Genomic DNA, 26,583 nt, shown 5'->3' with positions numbered 1-26,583 from the left:
TGATCGTACCCACCCAAAGGACTGGCTCTGGAACGTGCCAGTGTTGAGCTGTGTCACCAGGACCATTGAAAGAGAAAAAGGGATTTTTGTAAGAATTTACCGTTCTAATCCCTTTCTCTGATATGGTCCTGGTGACACAGCGATCCCTCCCTTACGCTCAGTTAGTATGCCAGGTTCATGATGTTTCATGTTATATGGTTAAAAGTTATTTTTGAAAAATGTGCATATAATATGTGCAGGCGTTTGTACTGAGTTAATGTATTCCAGTGGCTTTGAAAGATTGAACTGAAGAGTCCGGGATGCAGTAGGGGAGGAGCCTACCCTCTAAAAGCTTTAGGATAGGTGCCTGGCTCCTTCGGACCCTCCTACATCCCAGTGTTCAGCTGTGTCACCAGGACCATATCAGAGAAAGGGATTCGAACGGTAAGTTCTTACAAAAATCCCTTTTTTTGCCCGGAAAGAAGGAAAAAGAAAGAGAAACAGAAAATACCTGTGCAGATTACTTTAAAAGTGCGGCAAGAGGTAGACTTAGCTGTTTGCCGGGTCTGTTGGATGCCTACAAACACGATGTTGCTGCCTCTGGGAATTGCGCTTACAGCCGGGTTGCTGCCGCGTGTCACATGTATGACATCAGGCGGCTGTTTCGCAGATAGAACTTCATCAGTGTATTAGTTGGGTCAGATATATAAATCAGTAACACTGCTGCTGTGTATTTGTATGTAGTGGTTGTGCTAAAAATGCAAAAGCTGCAGAAAGTGTCCAAAGTAAAAACACCTATTGCAGGCTTTTGTGATCTGATTACTGCAACCAAAGATGCAGATTTTAAATCCTCTGACAAATATTGACATCTGAGTAACCCTCAGGTTACTCAGGGTGTCCAGCAATGATACACTTACAGGGTCAGTGAAGCCGCATGACTGGCTTTGAGCCAACATGCCCCTAAAAGTATATTTTTGGATTGTGAGTGGAAACCGGAGTACAGGGAGGAAACCCATAGAAGCACTGGGGTAATATACAAACTTCATATAGTCAGGCATAGTATTTCTAACCATTACACTGCCTGTAGTGGCCAAACTATGTAAGCAGCAGCTATAGCTACTCCGTCCATATCTGAGTAAGGCCCTGGGTGCATAAATTATGTTAAAATGTATTTAAACAACTTATTTATATGACAAACACATGCATTGTGTTTCTGTAATAATCAAAAGACACAAAATCACATTGACTAGATTTCTGATTAAAAAAGATCTGTCTATAGATTTGGCTATATTTAGAAAATCATTTAGTGGGTTATACAGGTTGAACACCGATTATCCGGCTTCCTCGGGTTCCAGCACTGAGCCGGATTACCGAATTTGCTGGATTACCGGTGATACCATTTTAAAGCACCGTGACCCCCGCAGCCCAGCTCACTCCTCCGCCACACCACCCGCAGCTTGTCTCCGGCTCACAGGGCATTCCAGCTCCCGCAGTGCGTCTCAGTCCGTGCAGCGCAACCCCCCCCACCTGCAACTCAATCCCCCCTGCATCCCAATACCCTCCTGCTGCCTCTCTAAGGCCTCCCACTGCCCTCCTAACTATTTCTAAGCCCTCCCACAGTCCCCTCTATGTCTAAAAACCTAACAATACTAACTTCCCCCAGCACCCGATGTGTCCGGTTTAAAGGAGTTTCCGGACCATCAGTTGCCGGAAACTCGGTGGTGTATCTGTACTCATTTTATGCCAAATTCTACAACACTCCAGTACTACTGTATGTCAAGTAAAGCCAATATAGCAATATAAAGTAAATAAATGGAATTTAAGCTAACTCAAATTATTTTCAGTGTATTGTACCCAGAGCAAATGAGTTATAAGACCCGTGGTTAGGATTGGAAATTCAACTTAGTTTCACTTGTTTTTGCTCAGACTTCCAATTTTTGTAATTACCCCTGTTGCAGGAATTTGTGCAGAAACAATGTGTGAGACTACTATGTAATTAAATTGTCTCCATGATGAATTTATAATTGTACAGTGGGCCTGATTCAGACCTGTTCGCTAGGCTAGGTATGTTTGCAGCCTAGCAAACAGGTAAATGCCACCCGCTGCATGTGAGGGGATGTGTACGTTTACACATCCAATCACATGGGCGAAAGATGATTAGATGGTCACTCACCATCCAAAAATTGTATTTCTCGTTCGCAGATAAAAGTCAATGTAGACTGTCTTTTATCTTAGCAATGAGATGGCCGAATTGGGGGCAGGTGCTGATGTCATGTGACGCCAGCTGCCCGCGCCAACCAGGCATCGACCTGCCTGCGAGTGTAATGCAGAGCATTTCTATCGGTGCACCCATAAAACGCTGGGTATTCCACTGCTTCCTCCACCTGCCGCCCCCATACCTCCCACTATGGAGCCAACGCCCCGGCGAGTGTGAAACTCGCCGAAAGTGTTTGGTCAGGGGGTTTGCACATGCACATATTCCTGCATGCGCACAGACCCCACCATCAGCCAGGGGACCCAATTTGTCCTGCAACAAGCGGATCTGAATCATCCCCAGTATGTGTAATTTCTATGCATTGCTGGTGAACAACTTCTTCAGGAGACAGTATTAGTTTTATGTTGCAAAATGGAGTTCTGTCTTGTTTATATTGCTACATAAGGAAGCAACTGTTCGTAACCCCTTCACTAGTGTTTTTTTTGTTAAGGTAGTGCTCCCCACTGGGCGAGTTTTTTAGGGGGAGCGCTACCTAAAAAACCTCACCACGATATCCCCCTGGGCCGGGCAGCGCTGCTGAACACTATGCCAGCCGCGGCCCGGAGGCTTCAATAGAAAAGCCAGGGGGGGCGAAATGAGGAGGAGGTGCGGCAGAGGAGAGGGAGCTGCCTGGCTCTAAACAGTGGCAATCCCGAGAATTTTCCGGGCTTGCCAGACTGTGCACTGAGGCACAGCCCGGAAAATTCTCAGGATTACCACTGAAGGGGTTAATGGCATAATGATTAAATTGCTGTTTGAGAAAGACTACATTTGTAACCTACCTCTAACTCTTTATTGCCTGAAGTGAAAGAAGCTCAATGTAGGAACAAGAGCGTCATTGGATTCAAGCATATATAGCCCTGAACATGTTAACCAACACATTACCCTACAATGCGATACCATGATAGAGCCGCACCAAGGCTTGTGGTAACGGATTGAGTTTAGCATTGCTCATACAATTAAAGTTTGTTGCACTTTGTGTGTTCATAATTTGTTTATATTTTATTTTTATTTCTGTTTTAGATTGCTTCTCACTAAAAACATCAACTTTGCCTGTTATTGAAGAGGAGGTAAGTTTACATGTTAGGGGAACAACTGATATTATGTTTTGCAGCTAATACTTTGAGAGAAGAAGTGGAGAGGAAGAGTTTTTGTGTATATCAGAATTGTAAGAACATATAGTAATATTTGCAGGATTGTTTATATTGCAAGTTTTTGGTACTTATTGAGGAACCTAATGGTCCAGATGTACTAAGCTTTAAAAAGTGATAAAATGTTGGGAGAAAAATAAGCAACCAATCAGCTCCTGTAATTATTCAAACCCAGTCTGTAACATGGCAGTTAGCAGTTGATTGGCTCGTACTTTATCACTCTCTACCTTATCATTTTTTAAGGCTTATTACATCACACCAATTATGTTTTAATATATATTGATAGAAAACAGGAAACTAGAACATCTCTCAATTACAAATATTTAGCAAACATTCTCTTGTATCTGTTTGGGGCATTTTTGATTAGCTGTGGGGCTAAGCTGGGATCCCTTGCCTTAGCATTTGCAGATTTGGGACTGCTAATGTTCAGATCTTATTGTGTGAGATTGCATGCAGTGCCCTAGCCTGATCTAAAGCTTTATTGGCCCCAGCAGTGAAAAATAATCAGCTACCTTGAGTAACTTAAGTAGCCGATGTTCACACAATGCTGCGTCCCTGGACCAGCAGTGCATCGCAGAAGCCAACAGGAGGTGTTGATTTAAATAATAGGACTCCTGCAACATTATCATATTATTGGCTGTAAAGTAGTGTCACCTCTGAATCAGTCCCTTGATCCAATACTGTGTCTTCGTGTATAGCAACGGCAGTGGGTGTTTTTTGCCTTCAGATGCTTCAGTTATTGCCATATTTTCGTACAGCAGCTGCATGGCATCTCTTTATTGAAGTGAATGTAAGCTTTAATTGTGAATAGATAAATACGTTTACATATTCAGGATAATATTGAATATTGCTAGATCTCATTTAAGTATTTGTTTCAGCCACATAAATGTAAAAGCAGCTGAAAGTAAATTAGATATTTTTTTTGTATTTTTGTATTTGGCACACATTGTAGACAGTTCTCATGTCTTTGTAATTATTTTTCAAATAGATTCTTAGAAGTATTGCTGGTACATATATAGTATAGTGTGATGGGTTAGAAAATATTAAATGGTTGTACATATAATACATGCCTGTTCGTCCAGCCATTTTTTGAAGACATATCAATAAAGTTATACCCACATCTGCAACTGCAGAGATGGGACCCCAGGACTGGGACAGCAGTGTTGGCAGTTCCCCTCCCTGATGCCGGCCCTGTCTCTTCCCGCAGTTCATCTAGAGATTTGGCTTACAATTAATACTCTAGATGAATCCTCTTCCCAGACGGTGTGAGCATGTATTGTGTGTAACTTCCTGCCTCTCAGGCAGAATATATATATATATAAAACTATATATGTCCCTGAGCCTACGCATTATACATGGGGGTGTATTCAATGTGGGTGGTGAGCGTCAGCGAGGGGGGTTTGTATGGCGAGGATGGCTTTTTTTGGTGAGGAAAAGCCATCCCTGCTGTCAAACCCCCTTCCCCATATTCAATGTTTTGCAAATATTCCCTTAAATGGCCAGGTTAGCCGCAAATGCAGCCATTAGGGTGCTTATACAATTTTAAATCGTATACCATTGTATATGGCATACAATGCGATGGTATACGATTTAAAATTGTATAACATCGGCTGCCATCGCGTAACATCGCATCGCATACCATCGTATGGCTTATGGTATGCGATGCGATGGGCGCCGCGCTAGGAAACAAGTACCGATTTTTCTATTTTTTGCACCAACATCAGCCCGGTGTCCAATGCCCCGGGGCACCCAGGCTGACCGGCAGAGGCCTAACTAGAACTCTGTGGGCCCCATAGCAAAATCTTGAACGCCCCCCCCCCTATTGTTGTCATTAAAATATCATTACAGTGCCTTGTGCACACAGGACTCAGTTCCGGGGAATTCGACCGAGCGCCGTGTGTATTGAGTACATTATCAAGTACATCTTGATACACACGGCGCTCAGTCGAATTCGCCGGAACTGAGTCCTGTGTGCACACGGCACTGTAATAACATTTTAATGACAACAGTATAGGGGGCCCTGTTCAAGATTTTACTATGGGGTCCACAGAGTTCTAGATGTTAAGCCATCAGAGAGACGGCTAACTACATCCTGCAAGCCACGAGAGCCACAGACAAATACATAGTAAAGACAAAATATTCTTGCCTACACTGTCTATTTTGCCGGGTGATAGCGATGCTGCGGAGCCACACATCACTATCGCCCGCTCTGTGTTGGGCGATTCAGGCAAACCTTCCAAGCGATTTTGACAATGTAGTCAAAAATCGCTTGGAAGAATCACCCAGCGTGTACACCCTTTTAGGGTTGGGGAATTGTAGTGAGGAGCAAGATAGAGAAAGAGAGGTGTGAGAGAGAGAGAATGGCAGGGAGAGAGGGGAGGATCAGAGTGAGAGGATGTAAGGGGGAGACAAGGGGCAGAATGTAATGTCGCCCAAGTTCAGTGACTGTGCGGGATGCCGGCCTTTTTAAAGAGTGCATGGGACTGAGAAAAAGAGAAAAGAGGGGAGAGGGTAAACACACAGGAGCGTGAGAGAAGGGGAGACAGCGAAAGAGAGACAGCGAAAGAGAGAGACACAAAGAGAGAGATTCAAAGAGAGAGACACAAAGAGAGAGACAGAGAAAGAGAGAGACAGACAGACAAAGAGAGAGTGAGACAGACAGAGAAAAAAGAGAGTGAGACAGACAGAGAAAGAGAGAGAGTGAGACAGACAGAGAAAGAGAGACAGACAGAGAAAGAGAGAGAGACAGAGGGAGGAGACGGAGAGAGAGAGGGAGCGGGGACGGAGAGAGAGAGAGAGGGAGGAGACGGAGAGAGAGGGAGAGAGAGGAGACAGAGGAAGAGAGAGGAGACCGAGAGGAAGGATACGAGGAGAGAGAGAAGACAGAGAGAGGGAGAGAGAGAGGGAGGAGACAGAGAGAGAGAGTGAGAGAGAGGGAGGAGACAGAGGAAGGATACGGGGGAGAGAGAGAGACAGACAGAGAAAGAGAGAGAGAGAGAGAGGGAGGAGACAGAGGGAGGAAGGATACGGGGAGACAGGGAGAGAGAGAGGGAGGAGACAGAGAGAGAGAGGGAGAGTGAGAGAGAGGAGACAGAGAGGAAGGATACGGAGAGAGAGAGAGAGGGATGAGACGGAGAGAGAGACGGATGAGACGGAGAGAGAGAGGGATGAGATGGAGAGAGAGAGAGAGGGATGAGACGGAGAGAGAGAGAGGGATGAGACGGAGAGAGAGAGAGAGAGAGAGGGATGAGACGGAGAGAGAGAGAGAGAGGGATGAGACACACAGAGAGAGAGGGATGAGACACAGAGAGAGAGAGGGATGAGACACAGAGAGAGAGAGGGATGAGACACAGAGAGAGAGAGGGATGAGACACAGAGAGAGAGAGGGATGAGACAGAGAGAGAGAGAGAGAGGGATGAGACACAGAGAGAGAGAGAGGGATGAGACACAGAGAGAGAGAGAGAGAGGGATGAGAGAGAGAGAGAGAGAGGGATGAGACATTGAGAGAGAGAGAGAGGAGGCGGAGAGAGAGAGAGGGGGAGACAGGGAGAGGGAAAGAGAGAAAAGGGGAGACAGAGACCTTTCCACTTTCCTTTTAGTAAAGTTTGGTTACCTCCAGCAGAGCCGGGTCTCCAGGGACAGGTCTACCGCTGGGTATCCAGTGCCAGCCAGGCCTCCCCTTCAACCGGATCTCCGCGGATGGCCTCCCACCAGGTCTCAGGTGCCGTGCCTCCTGCCCGTCATGCCCCGGCTCCAGCGGCTAGCTTCCCTGCAGATGTGCTGTATAGTGGCGTTGGCATGCCTCAGCGTCACAGCGCGCTGCTGCTCTCACTCGCAGCTGTTAGGTTTAGTTTACACGCCGCGCCACCAGAGCCACCAGATAGGGAGTAGGAAAGGGGAGGGGAGAGCCTGGATCAACTGGCCCTCCTCCCCCTTTATTGTGAAACCTGCCACCGCTGCAGCCGCTGCGCTGTCCGGCCCGGGTCAGTACAAATTCAAGAGGGTGCAGGGGGTTTGCTGGGCCCTCGGGCCCCTCCAACCCGCCGGGCCCCGTAGCAGCTGCACCCCCTGTACCCTCTATAGTTACGCCACTGCTGACCGGGGCACCCAGGCATTAACCCACTGATCGGTCGGCCCCAGGCATTTTTTAAAATTATTTATTTATTTTGTCTGATTTTTGACACTGCAGCCTGCATGGATCTGACTGATCCGTACAGGCTGCCGATTCGTATTTGTATTTAGCGGCCGCTAATTGCGCATCAGCCAGAATGCCACTGATTAGTAAATCTGCCCTATTTACAAATTGTATTTCTGAAAAAATAGGGCCGTTGCCAGTCGTATTGATTTGGATTACGAATACGACTGAGTCGTATTCTTCTTAATATTATTATTACATTTCCCTCATAATCTTTTTTTACACAACATTTTTTATTGGAATTTATATATCAAATGTAAGCGACGCTGGCTTTTTTAGTGGATATTTTGCATATCTCTCACAGAGATGTTGGCACCTTAAAGGGTTAAAGTACATATACCAAAACTGTAAATAATAAAATCTTAAATCCAACACAGATTTACAATTAGGAAAAAAAACATTATTCAGATCCACAAGTTATGAAAAAGACAATCACATTAATTACTATGAAACTACTTATCTGTCAGCTTGATTGACACTGCTGTACATCTTGTTAGCTTCCAGTAAGCAAAACTTTTGTGAATCTCTATAAATGTTAGCTTTTAAATTGTATTTTACGTTTTATATTGTTGAATAGAGCACAGAGACAATAAATCAGCTGTACTCCAATCTCATTAAAGAAGCAGAAAAAATTAAGAAATGGAAGTCTGTTGTAGAGTTTGAAGTGAAGGATAAAGATACAAAGCTTCATGAAAAAAGAAAAATGATCGATGCTCAACGGAAAGTCATACAAGAGTTACAAGTGAGTATGTGGTACAATTCATATGTCGTTCATCCTCTATAATAGAATATGGTAGCTGTGCAAAATGTATCATATTTTAAGCATATTTAAAGGCGAACATCACTACTTAACCCTTTGAGTGCCAATGTTGCTGTGAGAGATCCACAAATATCTTCTACAAATGCCAGCATTTAACTAAATACAAATACAAATACAGCCAAGTCAATTACAATTACTATCAAGTTTAGTTAAATATTGCACCAAAAAAGAAAACAGTCACTGTGGCATTTTAAGCGGATATTTTGAGGATCTCTCACAGCAATGTTGGCACTCATAAGGTTAAAGTTTAACTTTTTTGTCAGCACATTACTTTAAAATGTATTTCACTGCGTGGTCTTTAGCCTCCTTGGTAAAATTACATCTTGTTTGATGGCTCCTGTTAGATGGTAAAACTGCTATGTACTGTATTCATAACACTGGTCAACACTCCGTAAATAGTCTTTTATTTTTGAGTCTCTTTAGGGTAATTTGAGGGTGCTGATTCTGAATCTGACATTAGTTTTTCCAGATTGGCTCTATTTTTTTAGATAATTGGGTACCCAATGAATTACAGTAATACGTGTATTACATTCTGTACATGCAGAACAGTGTTGCTTAGCATTCAGAAGTTACTACAAATCTCTTCAAATGAAACTCAATATACTCATAATGAATATTTATTTAATAAAACAACATATAAACATAGTAAACATTTGACATTTATTGCTTTAAAAAATGCTGCTTGTATGATTTTTCTTTTATAAAGCTGCCCATACACGCCCCGATGCGGGCGTGCGTTGTGGGCTTAAATAGCACGGATCACATCACATTGCATTGCGTGTGCATGCAATGCAATGCGATGTGATGAGAACTAAGTACAAAAAGTATGTGCAAGCACATACTTTTTGTACTGTGCGATGAGATGCCGCGGGAGCGCGCACCTCAAAGCACACATCGGGACAGCCCGCATCGCAGCGTGTATGGGCTGCTTAAGAGTGATCTTCACAGTCACACATAAGACCCCAACAGTAGTCAGCCATCATATTCCTGTCCCATCTACCCTGGTACCTTTCCTCCATCACTTTTATGTCTTGGTGAAATCTCTCACCGTGCTCCTCACTATAGGGCGAAATGTAATAGGGTGTGATTTTTGGACATGTGCGATTTTGGGTCAAAAACGGCCGAAATCGCACATTTTCCGAAAATCGCACATTAAATAGGTTGAAAATCGCGGTAAAAAAATCGCACTTTTTACCGCGAAATCGCACTTTTAGAAGTGCGATTTTTAGTCACATTTCAATTCGCATCCAGATGTTTTCCCATTATAAAGTATTCAACTCGCAAATGTAATAGGGTGTGATTTTTGGTAAATGTTACCAAAAATCGCAAAAAAAATAGACCAGGTTCTGACAGGCGAATTTGACAGAACCATGCACAGATCATTGAGATCTGTGCATGGTCCTGTTAATAAAAATGTGTAAAAGTGTTTTTATAAAAAAAAAACGGCGTAGGGTCCCCCCTCCTAAGCATAACCAGCCCCGGGCTCATTGAGCCGGACCTGGTTCCAAAAATACGGGGGGACAAAAAGCATAGGGGTCCCCCTTATTTCTGAAACCAGCCCCGGACTCTTTGACCGGTCCTGGTTCCAAAAATACGGGGGACAAAAAATCTGGGGGTCCCCCGTATTTTGAAACCAGCACCGGGCTCCGACAGCCCACGGTGTCATGCCACAGCCGGGGGACACTTTTTATACAAGGTCCCCCGGCCAAAACATGAGCACCGTGGCTGGTCAGCCTTGGACGGGGTACCTGGAGGAGTGGGGACCCCCCCCAATAAAGGGGTCCCCCCCCCCAGGCTTCACCCGTCCAGGGCTGAAGCCCGGGGCTGTCACCAGCGTCCGTGGCCAGTGGACGCCGGCCTGATAGGGTTAAATCGATCATACGTTACATTGCTTTATACCGGAGAACTACAAGTGCCAGCAGACCTCCCCCGCATGCTGGGACTTGGAGAACCACAAGTCCCAGCATACGGGGCATTAATGGGCCCGCTGGGACTTGTAGTCCACCTGTAAAAAGAATGTTTATAAAAAACACACACAGAGAGAAGTAAAAGTTTATTACACACACACACCTCACTTTTACACCAGCGTTACTTACCATTCCTGGATCCAGCGCTGGTCTGGCTGCTTTACAGCCGGCTCCCCCCGCACTGACAGGCAGCGGGGAGAACCGGCTTTCTCCGTTGCCTCTAACAGCTTCTGTAGCGCTGTTCCAGCGCTACAGAGGCTGAGAGCGCGATTGGCCGATACGTCTCCATGGGGACGCATAGCTCAGTCCTGATTGGCTGAGCTATGCGTCTCCATGGAGACGCATAGCTCAGCCAATCGCGCTCTCAGCCTCTGTAGCACTGGGACAGCGCTACAGAAGCTGTTAGAGGCAACGGAGAAAGCCGGTTCTCCCCGCTGCCTGTCAGTGCGGGGGGAGCCGGCTGTGAAGCAGCCAGACCAGCGCTGGATCCAGGAATGGTAAGTAACGCTGGTGTAAAAGTGAGGTGTGTGTGTGTAATAAACTTTTACTTCTCTCTGTGTGTGTTTTTTATAAACATTCTTTTTACAGGTGGACTACAAGTCCCAGCGGGCCCATTAATGCCCCGCATGCTGGGACTTGTGGTTCTCCAAGTCCCAGCATGCGGGGGAGGTCTGCTGGCACTTGTAGTTCTCCGGTATAAAGCAATGTAACGTATGATCGATTTAACCCTATCAGGCCGGCGTCCACTGGCCACGGACGCCGGTGACAGCCCGGGCTTCAGCCCTGGACGGGTGAAGCCTGGGGGGGGGGGGACCCCTTTATTGGGGGGTCCCCACTCCTCCAGGTACCCCGTCCAAGGCTGACCAGCCACGGTGCTCATGTTTTGGCCGGGGGACCTTGTATAAAAAGTGTCCCCCGGCTGTGGCATGACACCGTGGGCTGTTGGAGCCCGGTGCTGGTTTCAAAATATGGGGGACCCCCAGATTTTTTGTCCCCCGTATTTTTGGAACCAGGACCGGTCCAAGAGTCCGGGGCTGGTTTTAGAAATACGGGGGACCCCTATGCTTTTTGTCCCCCCGTATTTTTGGAACCAGGTCCGGCTCAATGAGCCCGGGGCTGGTTATGCTTAGGAGGGGGGACCCCACGCCGTTTTTTTTTTAACTTTTATGAAAATGCGCACATTTTCATGACTAAAAATCGCCCGAAATCGCGGCAAATCGCATTTTTTGACGCTAATTCGCATCTCATTACATATGCGAATTCGCGGCAAAAAACGCGATTTTTAAAGGTGCGATTTCTGGCGAGTTTGGAACTCGTCCAAAAATCACACCCTATTACATTTCGCCCATAGTCTCCTAAATTAACTGCGAATCTGTCCAAGTGACTGTGAAGAAAGTGTACTTTTATGCTCATATTTGCACCTATTTTCTGCAAATTCTTTAGCAAGTTTTCAACCAACTCTTGATAATTCTCTGCTTTGTTGTTTCCCAAAAAATTCTTAATGACAGAAACATAACTGGTCCAGGTAGAAGATTCAACAGGGTTCATCGATTTTATGGGTACTTATATATTAGTTGGGTGCCCACTAAGCTATTTGCTTAGTTTTACGCGTCCACTCGCCACGCTTTGGGCTCGGTGGCTTGCTGCGCTCGTCACACTATATAAAATCAACTCCACGCAGACATGGATAATGGGGGTATGTGCATACTAACTATAGTGGGCGCCCAACTAACATATAAGTACCATTTTATGAAATTACAGTCATTTACAAGCCTTCGAATTTGCGGACCAGCTTTTATTTTTTCTATGCTTAATCCTAGAAATAATCTGCAAATATACTGGAAGCAATCTCCATCTCTATTCAAGACCTTCATGAATTGCTTCATTAATCCCAACTTTATATGGAGAGGTGGAAGTATGATCTTTTCTCGATCAATCAATGGCTCGTTAATGATGTTAGCAGCCCCAACAGCCATAGTTTCCCTTGAAGGCCAAGATTTGTTTACCCAATGATCAGATCTCGCTCTACTGTCCCATAAACATATGAAACACAGATATTTTGTATAATGCGTTTATGGGTAATGTTCAATTTCAGGGTATATGCAATATCTCAAAAACTAGAGCCAATATGGGAAAACTAATGGCATATTTGGAATCAGTATTGAGGCAAGATGTTTGAGGACACATCTGAATGTATTTTTAATAGGCTTTTGAGAATTAATTTAAAATAAGGACAATATTTCTCTCTCCTCCATAAGGGATACTGGGGATTTACTTAGTACTATGGGGTATATATATGGTCCAAAGGAGCCTGTGTACATAAAACTTCAAATAACGTGTGCTGGCTCCTCCCCTCTATGCCCCCTCCCACAGCTCAGTTTAGAAAAATGTGCCCTAAGGAGAGGATGCACACTCTGGAGCTCCAATTATCTTTTATCTTCATTATTTAAATTTTTTATTTATTTGGACATGCAGCATGCCTGCGACATGGGAGCTTAGGGGGGATACCGATCTCTTCAGGTGCTGCTCCGTTCCGCGCTGCCGGAACATGTTCCGGAATGGGTTAATGTACCACCTGGCATTGTGCCACGGCGCACATGCTTTCCACACACCCCTAACATGCCTGAAAATGTCTGGTGAGCAGAAGCCGGAGCCCTGCTAGGGCGGTACCCCGGTTAATTTGTGCGGCACACACTCAGGGGAGTATACGGACCCCCTGCGCACACTGGCAGCTTTATAGTAAACAATGAACTTCGGCATGGTTTTACATGGTATATATATTTGCCAGTATAAATATTCTCAGTCGCTCCAGCGCCATTACAGGGGGCGGAGCTGCCTCAGAGCGGGACACTGTTTGGCAAGTGTGCTGGTATCCTTCCCTCTGGGTCCCTTACATGGCTGAGGCTGGGGCAGACTTGCATTTATCCCCCCTGTATGTAAAATCTGTATACAAGTGTGACTGTTTTCCCCTTCCCCCGCTGCTCTCATGTGTGATCAGTGCAGCCAGCTATCTCAGTACAGTGAGGCCTCTGGGGGGACGACTTGCTAAACCACAGCGGTTGTGTTCAATGAAGGATATGATGCAGCAAATGTCTCAGCAAATATCTGCCACACAGCACCAGACTCAACAGTTACAGGTGTCTGTGGAAGGTCTGCAGAAATCTGACAGACTGGTTGCTTCATCCTCAGTTGTTAATGCACCACAAAAGTGCAGGCTTTTAGAGGTTGGCTCTGACTCCGAAGAGGAGCAGGAGGAAGGCGACGAGGTGGAAGCTGTTTTGGAAGAGGTTTATCCAACTCAGGTTTATCCATCCTTGAACCTCTTATTGTGGCTATCAAAGGTGTGTTACATATGCCTGCTGAGGAATCTGAGGCGCAGCAATCCTTTTTTTTTACACAGAAAAGGGCTAGCATCACCTTTCCTGATTCTAAGGATATGGATGACCTTTTCAGAAAAGCTTGGGCATCCCCAGATAAAAAATTTCAGATTCCCAAGCGTCTAGTGTCCACCTTCCTCCAGAGGGCAGAGAAATCTGGGGAATCCTCGGTCTCACGCCTGTCAAAAAGGACAGTCCTGCTGGTTCCTGGGGCGGCGGCCTTGAAGGATCCGGCCGATAGAAGCTGCGGGTGCGTCTCAGAGGCCTAATATCGCAGGCTGCTAGATGAGTCCCTCTATTCACTCATGGATAGGTCAAATTCAAGAAGGCCTGGTGGGGGAAAGGCCCTGGTTGATATGACAATCCTGGTTAAATACATTCAGGAAACCACATGTGTCCTTTGTGATACTTTTAAGGAGGTCGGCGTCATTAACGCCAGGACCTCCACTATCTCAGCTTGCAGATCCTTATGGCTGCGTACATGGATGGCTGATGCTGAATCCAAAAAGAGCATAGAGGCACTTCTTTTTACGGGGGAGTGGTTGTTTGGAGGGGAATTGGATGCTTGGATTTCTAAAGCCACGGCTGGAAAGTCCACCTTCCTCCCCTCAGCAACTCCGCATGTCAGGCAATTCTTTCTGAACCCTCCCTTGCAGTCCTTTCGTGGGGGCAGTTTTCTGAGTAAGCCCAGGGGTGCCTCCAATGCCGCCAGGGGCAATAGGGGAAAATAGCGTAGACCCAACTCAGCCATCTCCCTGGAGCAGAGTACTTGCTCTGCCTCCTCGAAATCTTCAGCCTGACGCCATACCTCAGTCCCTGGTGGAACAGGAGGTGGGGGCGCGGTTGCTATTCTCCGTTCCCGTGCGGCATCTTTCCTGCCAGAATTCCTGGGTATGGAATGTTGTTTCCCAGGGGTACAAACTGTAGTTCAGCACTTGCCCACCTCGCAGATTTTTCAAGTCAGGTCTGCCGGCTTCCCAGGTTACTCGGGATACGCTACTAGTAGTGTTACAAAAGTTGATTCAGACCAGGGTCATTGTCCCGGTCCCTCCTCCCCAAAGAGGTCTGGGCTATTACTCAAACCTATTTGTAGTACCGAAGCCGGATGGCTCGGTGTGCCCAATTCTGAACCTCACATCACTGAACCCATATCTACAAGTGTTCAAATTCCGAATGGAGTCCATGAGAGCGGTAATCTCTGGCCTGGAAAGGGGGGAGTTTCTGGCCTATCTGGATATCAGGGATGCGTACTTGCACATCCCGATCTGGCCACCCCATCAGGCATACCCGCCATTTGCCCTGTTGGAGGATCAATACAATTTCCTGCCCTGCCTTTCGTGCTGTCCACAGCACCGAGGGTGTTCACGAAGGTAATGGTGGAGATGATGCTTTTGCTGCGGCTGCAGGGGATCAACATGATCCCTTACATGGACGATCTCCATATAAAGTGGGGTCCAGGAAACAGCTGCCAGCCAGCATTTCTCAGACCACTGAGCTATTGCCCTGCTGGAGGATCATTACCAGTTAAGTGCCCTGCCTTTCAGGCTGTCCACAGCACCAAGGGTGTTCATGAAGGTAATGGTGGAGATGATTCTGCTGCTGCAGGGGATGATCTCTTCATAAAGGCGGGGTCCAGGGAACAGCTGTCAGCCAGCATTTCTTAGGCCACTCAGATGTTATCCCCACACAGATGGCTTCTAAATTGTAAGAAGTCTCATCTGCTGCCTACCGAGACACTTTTCTTTATGGGGATGATTCTGGACACAGTGGTCCAGAGGATTTTTCTTACGGCGGACAAAGGAATTGGTCAGGGAGGTACTGACTCCGAACCAGGTCCCAGTACATCTCTGTATTCGCCTATTGGGAAAGTTGGTGGTGTCATATGAGGTGATCCAATATGGCATTTCCATGCCAGGAGTTTTCAATTGGATCTCCTGCGCAAATGGTCGTACTCCAACTTTCACATGCATCGGCTGATACGGCTATCCCCTCCGGCCACAGTTTCTCTGACGTGGTGGGTTCAGTTGTCTCACCAGTTGGAGGGACGGCAGTTCGGGATCCAAAATTGGATCCTTTTAACGACGGATGAGAGCATAAGAGGCTGGGGAGCTGTAACCCAAGGGGTACAGTTTCAGGGCAGGTGGTCAAGCCACGAGTTGCTTCTTCCAATCAGCATCTAGGAACTTCGGGCAATTTACGAGGCGCTGATTCAGGCCTCCCATCTGCTGCTAAATCAGGCGATTCAGTTGCAGTCGGAAAATGCTATGGCTGTAGCGTATGTCAAGGAGGGACAAAAAGCAGGGCCTGCTTGCGGGAGGTCTCTAAAATCCTCCTCTGGGCAGAAAAGCATGCAAGGGCCATATCAGCCATTTTCATTCCAGGCATGGAAAACTGGGAGGCAGACTTTCTTAGTTGCCACGACCTACACCCGGGGGAGTGGAGTCTCCACCAACAGGTATTACAGCTGATCATGGACTGGTGTGGTTGTCCGGATATAGATCTGGTGGCATCCCGGCTCAAGAAGAAGCTGTAGCTTTACTGTGCCAGGACCAGGGACTCTCAGGCGGCGGTGGATGCACTGTCAACGCCTTGGTCATGCCAACTGGTATACTTATTCCATCCAATTCTGTTTCTGTCCCAAGTATTCCTAAAGATCAGTAGGGAGAGAGTGCAATCAATTCTGATTGCCCCAGACTGGCCATGAAGGGCAAGGTACGCCGATCTGGCCATGTCGGTGGATGAACCTTGGCCTCTTCTGCTGAGAAGGGATCTTCTTCAGCAAGGGCCATTCGTTTATCCGGACTTACGGCGGCTTTGTTTGTTGGCTTGAAGGTTGATCGGCTGATCTTAGCCTGGATGGGTATTCCGGGAAACGTAATCCCTAATATGATTCAGGCTAGAAAGCCGGTGACGTCCAGATACTTTCATTGGATTTGGAAGAGATATGTGTTATGGTGTGTAGGGAGACGTTCTCCTACGCTTTTCCGACTGGGTCGGTTCCTCCAATTTCTGCAGGCTGGAATGGATATGGGCTCCATCAAGGTGCAGATATCAGCCTTGTCTTTCAGAAGAAGTTGGCTCTGTTACCGGAGGTTCAGATGTTTTTACACATCCAGCCTCCTTTCATATCACCCACATCTCCGTGGGACCTGTCAGTGGTATTGATCTTTTTGCAGTTCTCCTGATTTGAGCCGTTGAGGATAAGTTCATTATGTGGAAAATGGTCATGCTTGTGGCCTTGGCTTCAGCTAGAGAGGTTTTGGAATTGGGGGCTTTTTTGGGTAAGTCCCCCTATTTGAGGTTTTTCGATTATAGTGCGGAGCTCAGGACTCAACCACAGTTTTTACCGAAGGTGGTTTCGGCCTTTCACCGTAACCAGCCATTTGTGGTTCCAGCTCGCTTTGGTTCCTCGGACATTCCTAACTCTTTGGAAGTTGTCCGTCCTTTAAATATTTACCTCGAGAGACCCTTCACAGAATTAGAGTTGACCGAGGCGATTAAGACAACCCCCTCAGGTAAAAGTCCTGGCCCGGATGGGTTTACCATCTCCTACTACAAAGCCTTTAAGGACAAACTTCTCCCTTCATTACTGTGGGCTTGCAACACAGTAAATGCAACTCATCCCTTCCCCCTCCAATCATTAGAAGCCTACATTACTGTAATCCCTAAAGAGGGCAAAGATCCATCCCTTTGCCCCAGCTACCGTCCCATTTAGCTCCTTAATATCGATGTGAAACTATATGCCAAATTACTTGCAAACAGACTAAAACATCTTCTGCCAACCATTATTCACAACGACCAGGTAGGCTTCGTGCCAGACCGTGAAGCCAAGGATAATACCTCCAAAATAATCGCCCTTATACATCACCTTACAACCACCAAAACCCCTGGAATCCTTATATCAACTGATGCCGAGAAGGCATTTGATAGAATTGACTGGGGCTTCATGAGGGGGGTGCTGGACCACCTAGGGTTGGGACCGATATGTCTACAACGTATTTTAGCCCTATATACCTCCCCTTCCGCTAGAATACGGATCAATGGCACACTGTCTAACTCGTTCGCTATCAGCAATGGGACCCGACAGGGGTGCCCGCTCTCCCCCCTAATTTTTGTTTTGTGCTTTGAAGCCCTGGCCAGAGCTATCAGGGGAAACCAAAACATTAGCGGGATTACAATAGCTGGACAAGAATATAAGCTAGCGCTCTTTGCAGACGATCTACTTGCTACAATTACTAACCCCACGACCTCCCTTCCCAACTTAATGTCCATGTTTTAGGGTTTCAGCACCCTCTCTAATTTAAAAATAAATTTTACTAAGTCGGCGGCTATGAACGTCTCCGCTTCTCCGACTATTGTGACAAACCTCAAAAACGCATTTCCCTTTACATGGCACACATCCCACCACAAATACCTGGGAGTAAACATCTCCAGTGATCCCACTAGACTGTTCGAACTCAACTTCACCCCACTACTACACAAACTTTGCGCGGACCACCAATCCTGGAAATCTAGACCCTTTTCCTGGTTTGGCAGAGTAGGGATTCTTAAAATGAACTCACTTCTGAAAATATTATACCTCCTACAGACCCTCCCTATTAAAATTCCGCCTCGATGGTTTAAAGAGATTCAATCCCTTTTCCGGGATTTTGTCTGGGGAAATAAGAGACCACGAGTGGGCCTTACTCTACTTCAGAGACAAAAAAATGCAGGGGGAATTGGGTTGCCGGACATTCAAGGGTACTACCAAGCCTGTTTATTGAGCAGAATAATAGAGTGGTCCAGATCAAACACCAACAAACAATGGGTCCAGATAGAGAACCACTCACTCTCTTCCCCTATCAATATTACACCCTGGCTCTCACATCTACCCAGCTCCACCCACCCCACTATAAGCCCAACCCTAGTCTGTTGGAAGACTGTTCGCAAATCACCATCCATCTCCACACCCACTTCCCCTTACATGTCATTTCTTTTTGACAAACGCTTCCCCCCCGGACACGAGGCCACTGCCTTCCGCCCTTGGTATGACCGGGGTCTATACCGAGTAGGCCAGCTACTGTCCGAGGGATCAGTAGTTCCTTTTACGGATCTACAAAATAAATGGAACTTACCTGCGAATGACCTTTGGAGATACCTTCAAACACGCCACTACCTTACTTCCCTGAACCCCTCGACCCCAATTACCTCCACCCTTACCCCCTTTGAACAGCTATGTGAGGAGAAAGACCATCCATCGCGCCCAGTATCCCAGATCTACAATCTCCTATTGGAAGACAGGAGCCATAGCCCTCCTCCTTTACTACGAGATGGAATACAGACCTGAAGGTAGATCTAAAAGACGATGATTGGGGAAAAATTTACAAATTAGCACATCATTGCTCCCCTAGCACACTGGTAGTCGAGACGCAATATAAGTTGTTGTCACGATGGTACAGATGCCCCGACACACTTTCTAAAATGGGCCTCGGTCCATTTTAGAAAGCGCGAGCCCAGGAGACCTCCTACACATCTGGTGGAGCTGCCCATCCATAAAACCCTACTGGCGTAATGTTATTGCCATCTCTGGGAAAATACTGGGTGAACCGGCCCCATCAGACCCTTTGTTCTGGTTATTCCACTACTCAACAGGCTCAATCTCAAGATATAAGAAATCTATCCTTTGCCGCCTAAACAAAGCGGCAAAGGCAGTTATTCCAGTCCGGTGGCGCTCGCCACTTCCCCCAACAACTTTAGACTGGTTTAACCGGTTAGCCTTCTATATGGATATGGAGGATATAGTATGCTCGGCCGAAGACGACTCAGCCGCCTTTAGGGATACTTGGTCAGCATGGATAAACTTTAAAGAATCTCCCTCATATAGAACAGCACTAAATCCCCTCCCACCACAACTGCCCTAGCGATACCCCAGCTCGCTGACGACGCCCCAGACCCCACCTCTTATATACCTCACACACACTCCACCCACACCCCTTAAATACTCTAGAGGAATATATGCTTATCACCTCCTAACGGACTTTTATGCTTTATATCGGATCCCCCACCCCCCCCAATCACCTACCCCACCTCGCCCCCCCTTTCTATGACCTAATTTCCTCCCACCCCCTACCTTCTTAAGCTTTCCTACGATCATACATCCACGCAATTTTGTATACTGTTGGATTATTGTTAAGACTATCTTGCACTCTGCATTCCCGTTTATTGCCCCCCCCCCCCCTTAAATTCAATAAACATATTTTGCATTAAATATTTATCTTAAAAGGATGGCTCGGACTTGGAAGTCTGACTCCTTTTTGTGGTTTGATGCTCACAAAAGGGGTTGTCCTGCTTTAAAGTAGTCAATTGCTCGCTGGATACGATTGACTATTCAGCAAGCTTATTCTTCAGCGGCTTTGCCTGTTCTGAATTCTGTTAAGGCCCACTCTACCAGATCTGTGGGCTCCTCCTGGGCGGCTACCCATGGAGTCTCGGCCATACAACTTTGCTGAGCTGCTATTTGGTCTGGGAAGAACATGTTTTTTAAGTTTTACAGGTTTGATACTCTGGCCAAAGAGCATACCCAGTTTGGGCAAGTGGTCCTGCAATCGTCTCACCACGTTCCCGCCTGTTCTGGAAGCTTTGGGACATCCCCATAGTTCTAAGGGAATCCCCAGTATCCCTCATTGATGATAGAGAAAATAGGATTTTCTATACCTACCGTTAAATCCTTTTCTCAGAGTCCATAAGGGATACTAAGTGCCCTCCTCAGTGGTTCGCCATTCTGCAGGTGGAGTTGAAACTTGTCTCACAAGTTATTATTACAACAGTTTGCTGTTTTCAGTTATAATTGGTGTGTTGGATTGTTTGTCTCACCACTTGTATCTTAAGTTTACTTATCTCAAGTTTGTCTTCCTCCTTCGGGCACAGTTTTACCTAGTCTGAGCTGTGGGAGGGGTCACAGAGGGGAGGAGCCAGCACACTGTGTTTGAAGTTTTATGTGCACAGGCTCCTTTGGACCCCATCTATTCCCCAATAGTACTAAGGATTTACCGGTAGGTATATAAAATCCTATTTTTTCTTTTTGAACACAGCTAATTTTAGCACTGCTTTTATCTTTCATTTGTATTTTAGATTGAAAATGAAACCTTGAGATTAAAGTTAGAAGATCTGATACATGAAAATGAAGACTTAATAAACCAGTAAGTTACACCTAAAATGTATCTAATTATAGACAAGTTTATCACTTTTGATTTGTGCTATTAAATCTGTTCTAAAGCTGGCCATACATCAGAAAGATCGATCTTAAGATCGATTGCGCTCATGATTGTGTACAATTTCCCTTGAAATCCCCGGCAGTCCTTGGTGGTTTTTGGACACACAATCTACTCCCAATCCATCATACAATCAGTCATACAATCCATCTGCTGCATGCTTGTGTATACAAGATGTGCACACAATCTGCATACAATCCATCATACAATCAGTCATACAATCCATCTGCTGATTGATTGTATGATTGTGTACATAAGATGTGCACACAATCTGCATACAATCCATCTTACAATCAATTGAGATTGTATGATTGGGTACAATATCTTTCTGATGTATGGCCACCTTAAATCTGCTAATAAGCAATTATATAATAATTCCAGGCTACAGACACCAGCAAAATGTATTGCATAGCTGCAGAAAAAATTGTGGAATCTCCCCTGTTGCATATCAGGGGAATAGTTTTTCTTTATTTATAGATCATGTCACAACTGTCACTGGACTGAAGTGCTGGACAGGGTCTAAATTATTTCTGCCATCTGAGCTTATATATCTGTTGCTATTGTGCTGCCTGATGTATTTGTAATCACTCCTTCCCTACCCAATGCTGCTTTCGGAAATTGTGGGGCCAGGACTAACAAAATAGGGGGCTTGGAGCTGTGGGTAATGTGGGTGGAACTACAGCTGAGGTTGAGGCGTCAATTTATCTGTAAACCAGTTAAAAAAAAAATTGTCAAAGTTTAGGGTGTGGGAAGAGAATGGGGGGATTGGGGTTATGACTGTTAATATAACATGTCATCTGTCATCTAAATTATATGATACTTCAGCAGAGCCAAACTTCCTATTAGGCATGTGAGGCACATGCCTAGGGGCGGCACATGTTTGGGGGAGGCACTTGGATGCATGTGATAGTACTGTCAGCCTGAAATGTACCAGTAACTGCAAAATATCCACTGTAGTGTACTATATTCCTTCTTGGATAGAGTGTAAATGGATAGGACATGCAGATACTGCCCCTGTAAACTGCCCTACTTTGTAAATATGTGTACATAATAAATAAAAACTGACAGTTAGTGGCTTTTTCATTAATCCATTAAATTGGCTATTATGAAATGAAGGCTTATGAGTAATTAATAAAAATAATACAATTAGGCGGGGGCAGACATTATTGTTGTGCCTAGGGGTGCACTCGCCCATAAATCCACCCCTGTACTTCAGCCTCTCAGTATGATACATAAACAACCTCATGCTAGCTCCACCACACACACCTTAACCACCTCCATCTCACACTCATATACGTAGACCTACCCCAACCATCTCACCCTCACACACATATACTTAGACCTACCCCAATCATGACGGAGACCCTGCGCCCCTCCAAATATGTCCGCCGCTTTGAAGGAGACAGACGCTAGAGGTGCTCCTTTACCTCTAGCGTCTGTCAGGGAAGTGCAGATTGACAAGCGCTACCTGGAAGTGCGGATTCCGGGAGCGCTGTGGACCCTGCAACCCCTGGCAATGAGCAAGGAACCCCCCCCCCCCTGGAAACGAGCAAGGAACCCACCACCCCCTGGAATGAAGCAAGTAACCCACCACCCCCTTGGCATGGAGCACGTAACCCCCCCCCTGGCATGGAGCACAAAACCCCCATTGGCAACAAGCAAGTAAACTCCTGGCAACAAGCATGAAACCCTCTATAGCAACAAGCATGCAATCTCCTTTGGCAGCAAGCATGCAATCTCCCTTGGCAACAAGCATGTAATCCCACCTGGCAACGAGCATGGAACCCCAGGCAACGAGATTTTAGGTAAGCGGCACTTATGTGCCTATCAGTGCGATTAACCACAGCTAATCGCAAAAATTTTATGCGATTAATAGCTATTAAAAATTGTAATCGTTGCCCACCACTAATATATACATATATATGTATATATACATCCATACATATCTAAAAATAAAAATTATTAGGAAGCATTTCGTCTGAGTGTGTGTGTGTAGATGTATATGTATATATATAAATAGAGAGAGAAAGAAAGTGTAGAGGTGCGCTGATGGCAGTTTCACCAAAACTGTATATATGCACACATAAAGCAGTAAAAAGTTTTTATTTCATACAATAAAAAGTATACAAAATATGTATTTCATACAGATGTTCGCATCATAAATTTGATGTGAGATACCACTTCCGAGAGACCCTACGCGTTTCGTCCCATAGGGACTTCCTCAGGGGTAACAAGGTATCAAAACATGTATTCTATAACGAATGGTAGGAGTACCAGAGTTGGATCAAACACCCTAGAAACGGGTGTAGGCTGGCAGGATATCAAAAATTCAGGATGGATATATAAATTATCTGACTGATGTCTTCACCAGATTTAAATTCAAGGAGAGTACTGTGTGTCTCATCAGTCAGAGAGCGAATATATATATATATATATACAAAGGGGGGTGTCCAGAGTACGCTCGAGGTCTTCGTTGTCATTTCCAAGTTCGTGAAATCTCTTCGGAGTGAATATAAGTGATTGTTGGATCACACCTATTCGATACAACGAGTTTGCGGCTAGGTGGTACTACAAGAGCGCACTCTGGACACCCCCCTTTGTGTATTTTGTTCTATTGTCTCTCACTAACAGGAGAGTCGTTCCAGGGTTGCAGCTGGCTGAAAGACCAATCTTAGCGCAATTTCCTAGACCATATTGTGTTTTCTTTTATATATATATATATATATATATATATAAACAAATTTTCAAACAAAAAAAGTGTATTAAAACATCTCAAACATAGTGCAAAAAGCTCCTTTCTCAGGACAGCTGTTTACATAACTTGTTCATAAAGTGCAGTGCAGAAACTAACAGAAGTTGCGTAATAAACACATTTAAATAGCAAAAGCAGATTTACGTGATCATTCCGGCGGGGGATGTTACCACGTGACTTCTGACACCTCAGGGTTGTCAGGGTAACCTGCTGGCGTCCTCCCCGGCTTCCAGACGGCAAGTGTGCTGGTTCATTAAGGTGTGTGCGTTGCTGAAAGCATACAAGCGCACACAGGGGCAGTGCTGGGTGAATAAAGAAAAACGGAGCATAAGGATGTTTAAAAACATGTTTATAAAACATGGAACTGTTGGAAAAAACAAAAGAATGTATATAACACAATAAGCCATGGCGCTGATAATATAACTGGGGCAATGATCACTGTAGATGTGCTTTTTGCTCAGGTATTGCAATTTCAATATGTCACTAATGTATGCCAAAACAAACAGATTTATGCATACATATATGGTTATTGCACATTATTATGGTAAAGTGCTGGTTTATGTGTTATCTCATCTTATATACAATATTAATGGGACCGTTATTACGTCCCTGGATTATTTAATTTGACGACCTCATATTACTAGTGCACTGAAGCTGTTATTGCTATACTTCATATTGTTTGGGTATATATGAGACATGAATACAGGGGTGGATTTATGTCATAATCTGTTCACAGATCACCAAAGGTGTGTGAATAAAAAGGGGCTATACACTTATAAAAAAATGTTAAGGGAGGTTTTTCCATTCAAGCCGCGAGGTGCTGTGGTGTCCGAAATGTGGATCCAATAAGTCTCCCTTTGTAGGAGTCGCTTATGTCTGTCCCCTCCACGAATTGGTATGGGAACATGTTCAATTATTTCGTACCGTAAGCTAACCAAAGTATGTTTATAGGACTTAAAATGGCGGGCGACCAGTTGATCAATATCTTTGCCGGCTAGGCAGTTTTTTATAGCTGATCGATGTGCCACGGCTCGTTCTTTAAATGGTCTGCTCGTCTGGGCGACATAGTAAAGCCCACACGGGCATTTAATGATATATATCACAAATGGGGTGGTGCAAGTAACCACTTGGTTAATTGTATATTTAAGACCAGATCTAGGATTTTTAAAGAAGGTTCCTGTGTCTAAATACCGACAAGCTGTGCGTGTAGGGCACCTATAGCAACCAGGTGCTTTGGTTTGAGTGCCACTGGGTGTTGGTGGAGTCAGGTTAGTTTTGACTAGGAGGTCGCGTAAAGCTAGGCATTAGAGAAGTTTGAGAAAAACAGGGTAACTCCTGGTCTGTGGTAACCAACGGCCATGTGGCGTTAAGGACATGCGAAAGTGCCGCACTTGTGGAAGAAAATGTGGTTACAAAAGGAATTATTTTCCTAGTATCTGGTGTTTTACTTTTTGATAAAAGATCTGATCTAGGGATCTTAAGTACCTGCATTTTTTTTTTTTTAAAGGCGTTAGTCATATCCTTGTTCTATTCATATCCTCTCTTCGTCTATTTGGATCCAAGTGCCGGTCCCTATCACTTTGTATGTATATATATATATATATATATATATATATATATATATATATATATATATACGTCCAGACTGCGGCACTCACCCAAATAATTTTCTCAAAGGCAGTGATTCAACGTTTCAAACCTTTTTAATAGCGGTTCTTCATCAGGATGTAGGAGGTACATCCTGATGAAGAACCGCTATTAAAAAGGTTTGAAACGTTGAATCACTGCCTTTGAGAAAATTATTTGGGTGAGTGCCGCCGTCTGGACGCATGTGTTAACCCTGGTGGGTTATGGATGACACCCCATCTATTGTGGCTGGTCGAGGAAGTGCTGCTCCTCTCTGGACTATATATATATATATATATATATATATATATATACAGGGCTGGAATAAGTGGCACTCGGAGGCTGGAGTAAGTGGTGTATCAAAAATGGAAATTTATTCCATGTGCAAAAAAGAAAACGTTCGCTCGGAGCTCGGGGGCCCCGTCGTCAGTTCAGGGAAAGCACCTGAAAGAACTGACGACGGGGCCCCCGAGCTCCGAGCGAACGTTTTCTTTTTTGCACATGGAATAAATTTCCATTTTTAATACACCCCTTACTCCAGCCTCCAAGTGCCATATTTCGGCACCGGAGCAAGTACCCCTGGGCATCCACACTCAAGTCCTGAGTGCCGGTCTCATTGGACTATATATATATATATATATATATATATTCCAACACAAAATCTCCAAAATTGCGCTATTATATTCAAAACTCTATTTCTCTCTCATGCAGCAGGAGACACTGGAGATTACATCGGGTTTAGAGCTGGGAATGCTGGGAGCTAGGCACTTCTAAATTTGTTTCAGGGCAGGCTGGCTCCTCCCCTCTAAGACCCATCAGACCCCCAGTTAGAAAATTGTGCCACGGGAGCTGGTCACAGTTTTATACACTGCTCCAGTTTGGATATCTACAGAAAGAGGAACCCTTACCTGCTTCTTCAAAAGCGTGGGTCCGGGTGTCCTGCGCCCTTGGTTTTCACCAGGCAGCCTGTCAGAGCCTCACTAAAGGCGTCTGCCAGACTTCAGTGTTCCTGCGGCCGCCTAAAGAAGGGACCGTCATACACAGAGACAGCCTCGGTGAGTACCGCCATTCCTGCACCCACGCGACCGCGCGCTATCTCTCAGAGGCGCGGGTGGCAGAGCCGCGCTCTCCCGGTCTCCGGCGGTGCACGCAGAAGGTGCTTGTCGGAGGCTAAGGGAGGGGTGCGCGGCTGGAAGCCCGGAGCAGCGCGCC

General features: G+C 45.5%; 1 protein-coding gene across 8 annotated transcripts in view; it reads left to right on the top strand.

The window, feature by feature from the left end:
* SYCP1 (synaptonemal complex protein 1) overlaps positions 1 to 26,583 on the top strand; it is a 276,938-nt gene that overhangs the window by 17,670 nt on the left and 232,685 nt on the right. For all 8 annotated transcript variants that reach the window (XM_083172734.1, XM_083172733.1, XM_083172735.1 and 5 more), the window contains exons 4-6: positions 3,257 to 3,303; positions 8,157 to 8,321; positions 20,854 to 20,921. In XM_083172734.1, coding sequence (XP_083028860.1) covers positions 3,257 to 3,303; positions 8,157 to 8,321; positions 20,854 to 20,921 — 280 coding nt within the window. The remainder of the gene's footprint in view (positions 1 to 3,256; positions 3,304 to 8,156; positions 8,322 to 20,853; positions 20,922 to 26,583) is intronic.

This window comes from Crinia signifera, chromosome 2 (assembly GCF_055691185.1).
Source record: "Crinia signifera chromosome 2, ASM5569118v1, whole genome shotgun sequence".
NCBI classification, from domain to species: domain Eukaryota; kingdom Metazoa; phylum Chordata; class Amphibia; order Anura; family Myobatrachidae; genus Crinia; species Crinia signifera.
This window is presented reverse-complemented; position numbering and strand designations above follow the sequence as displayed.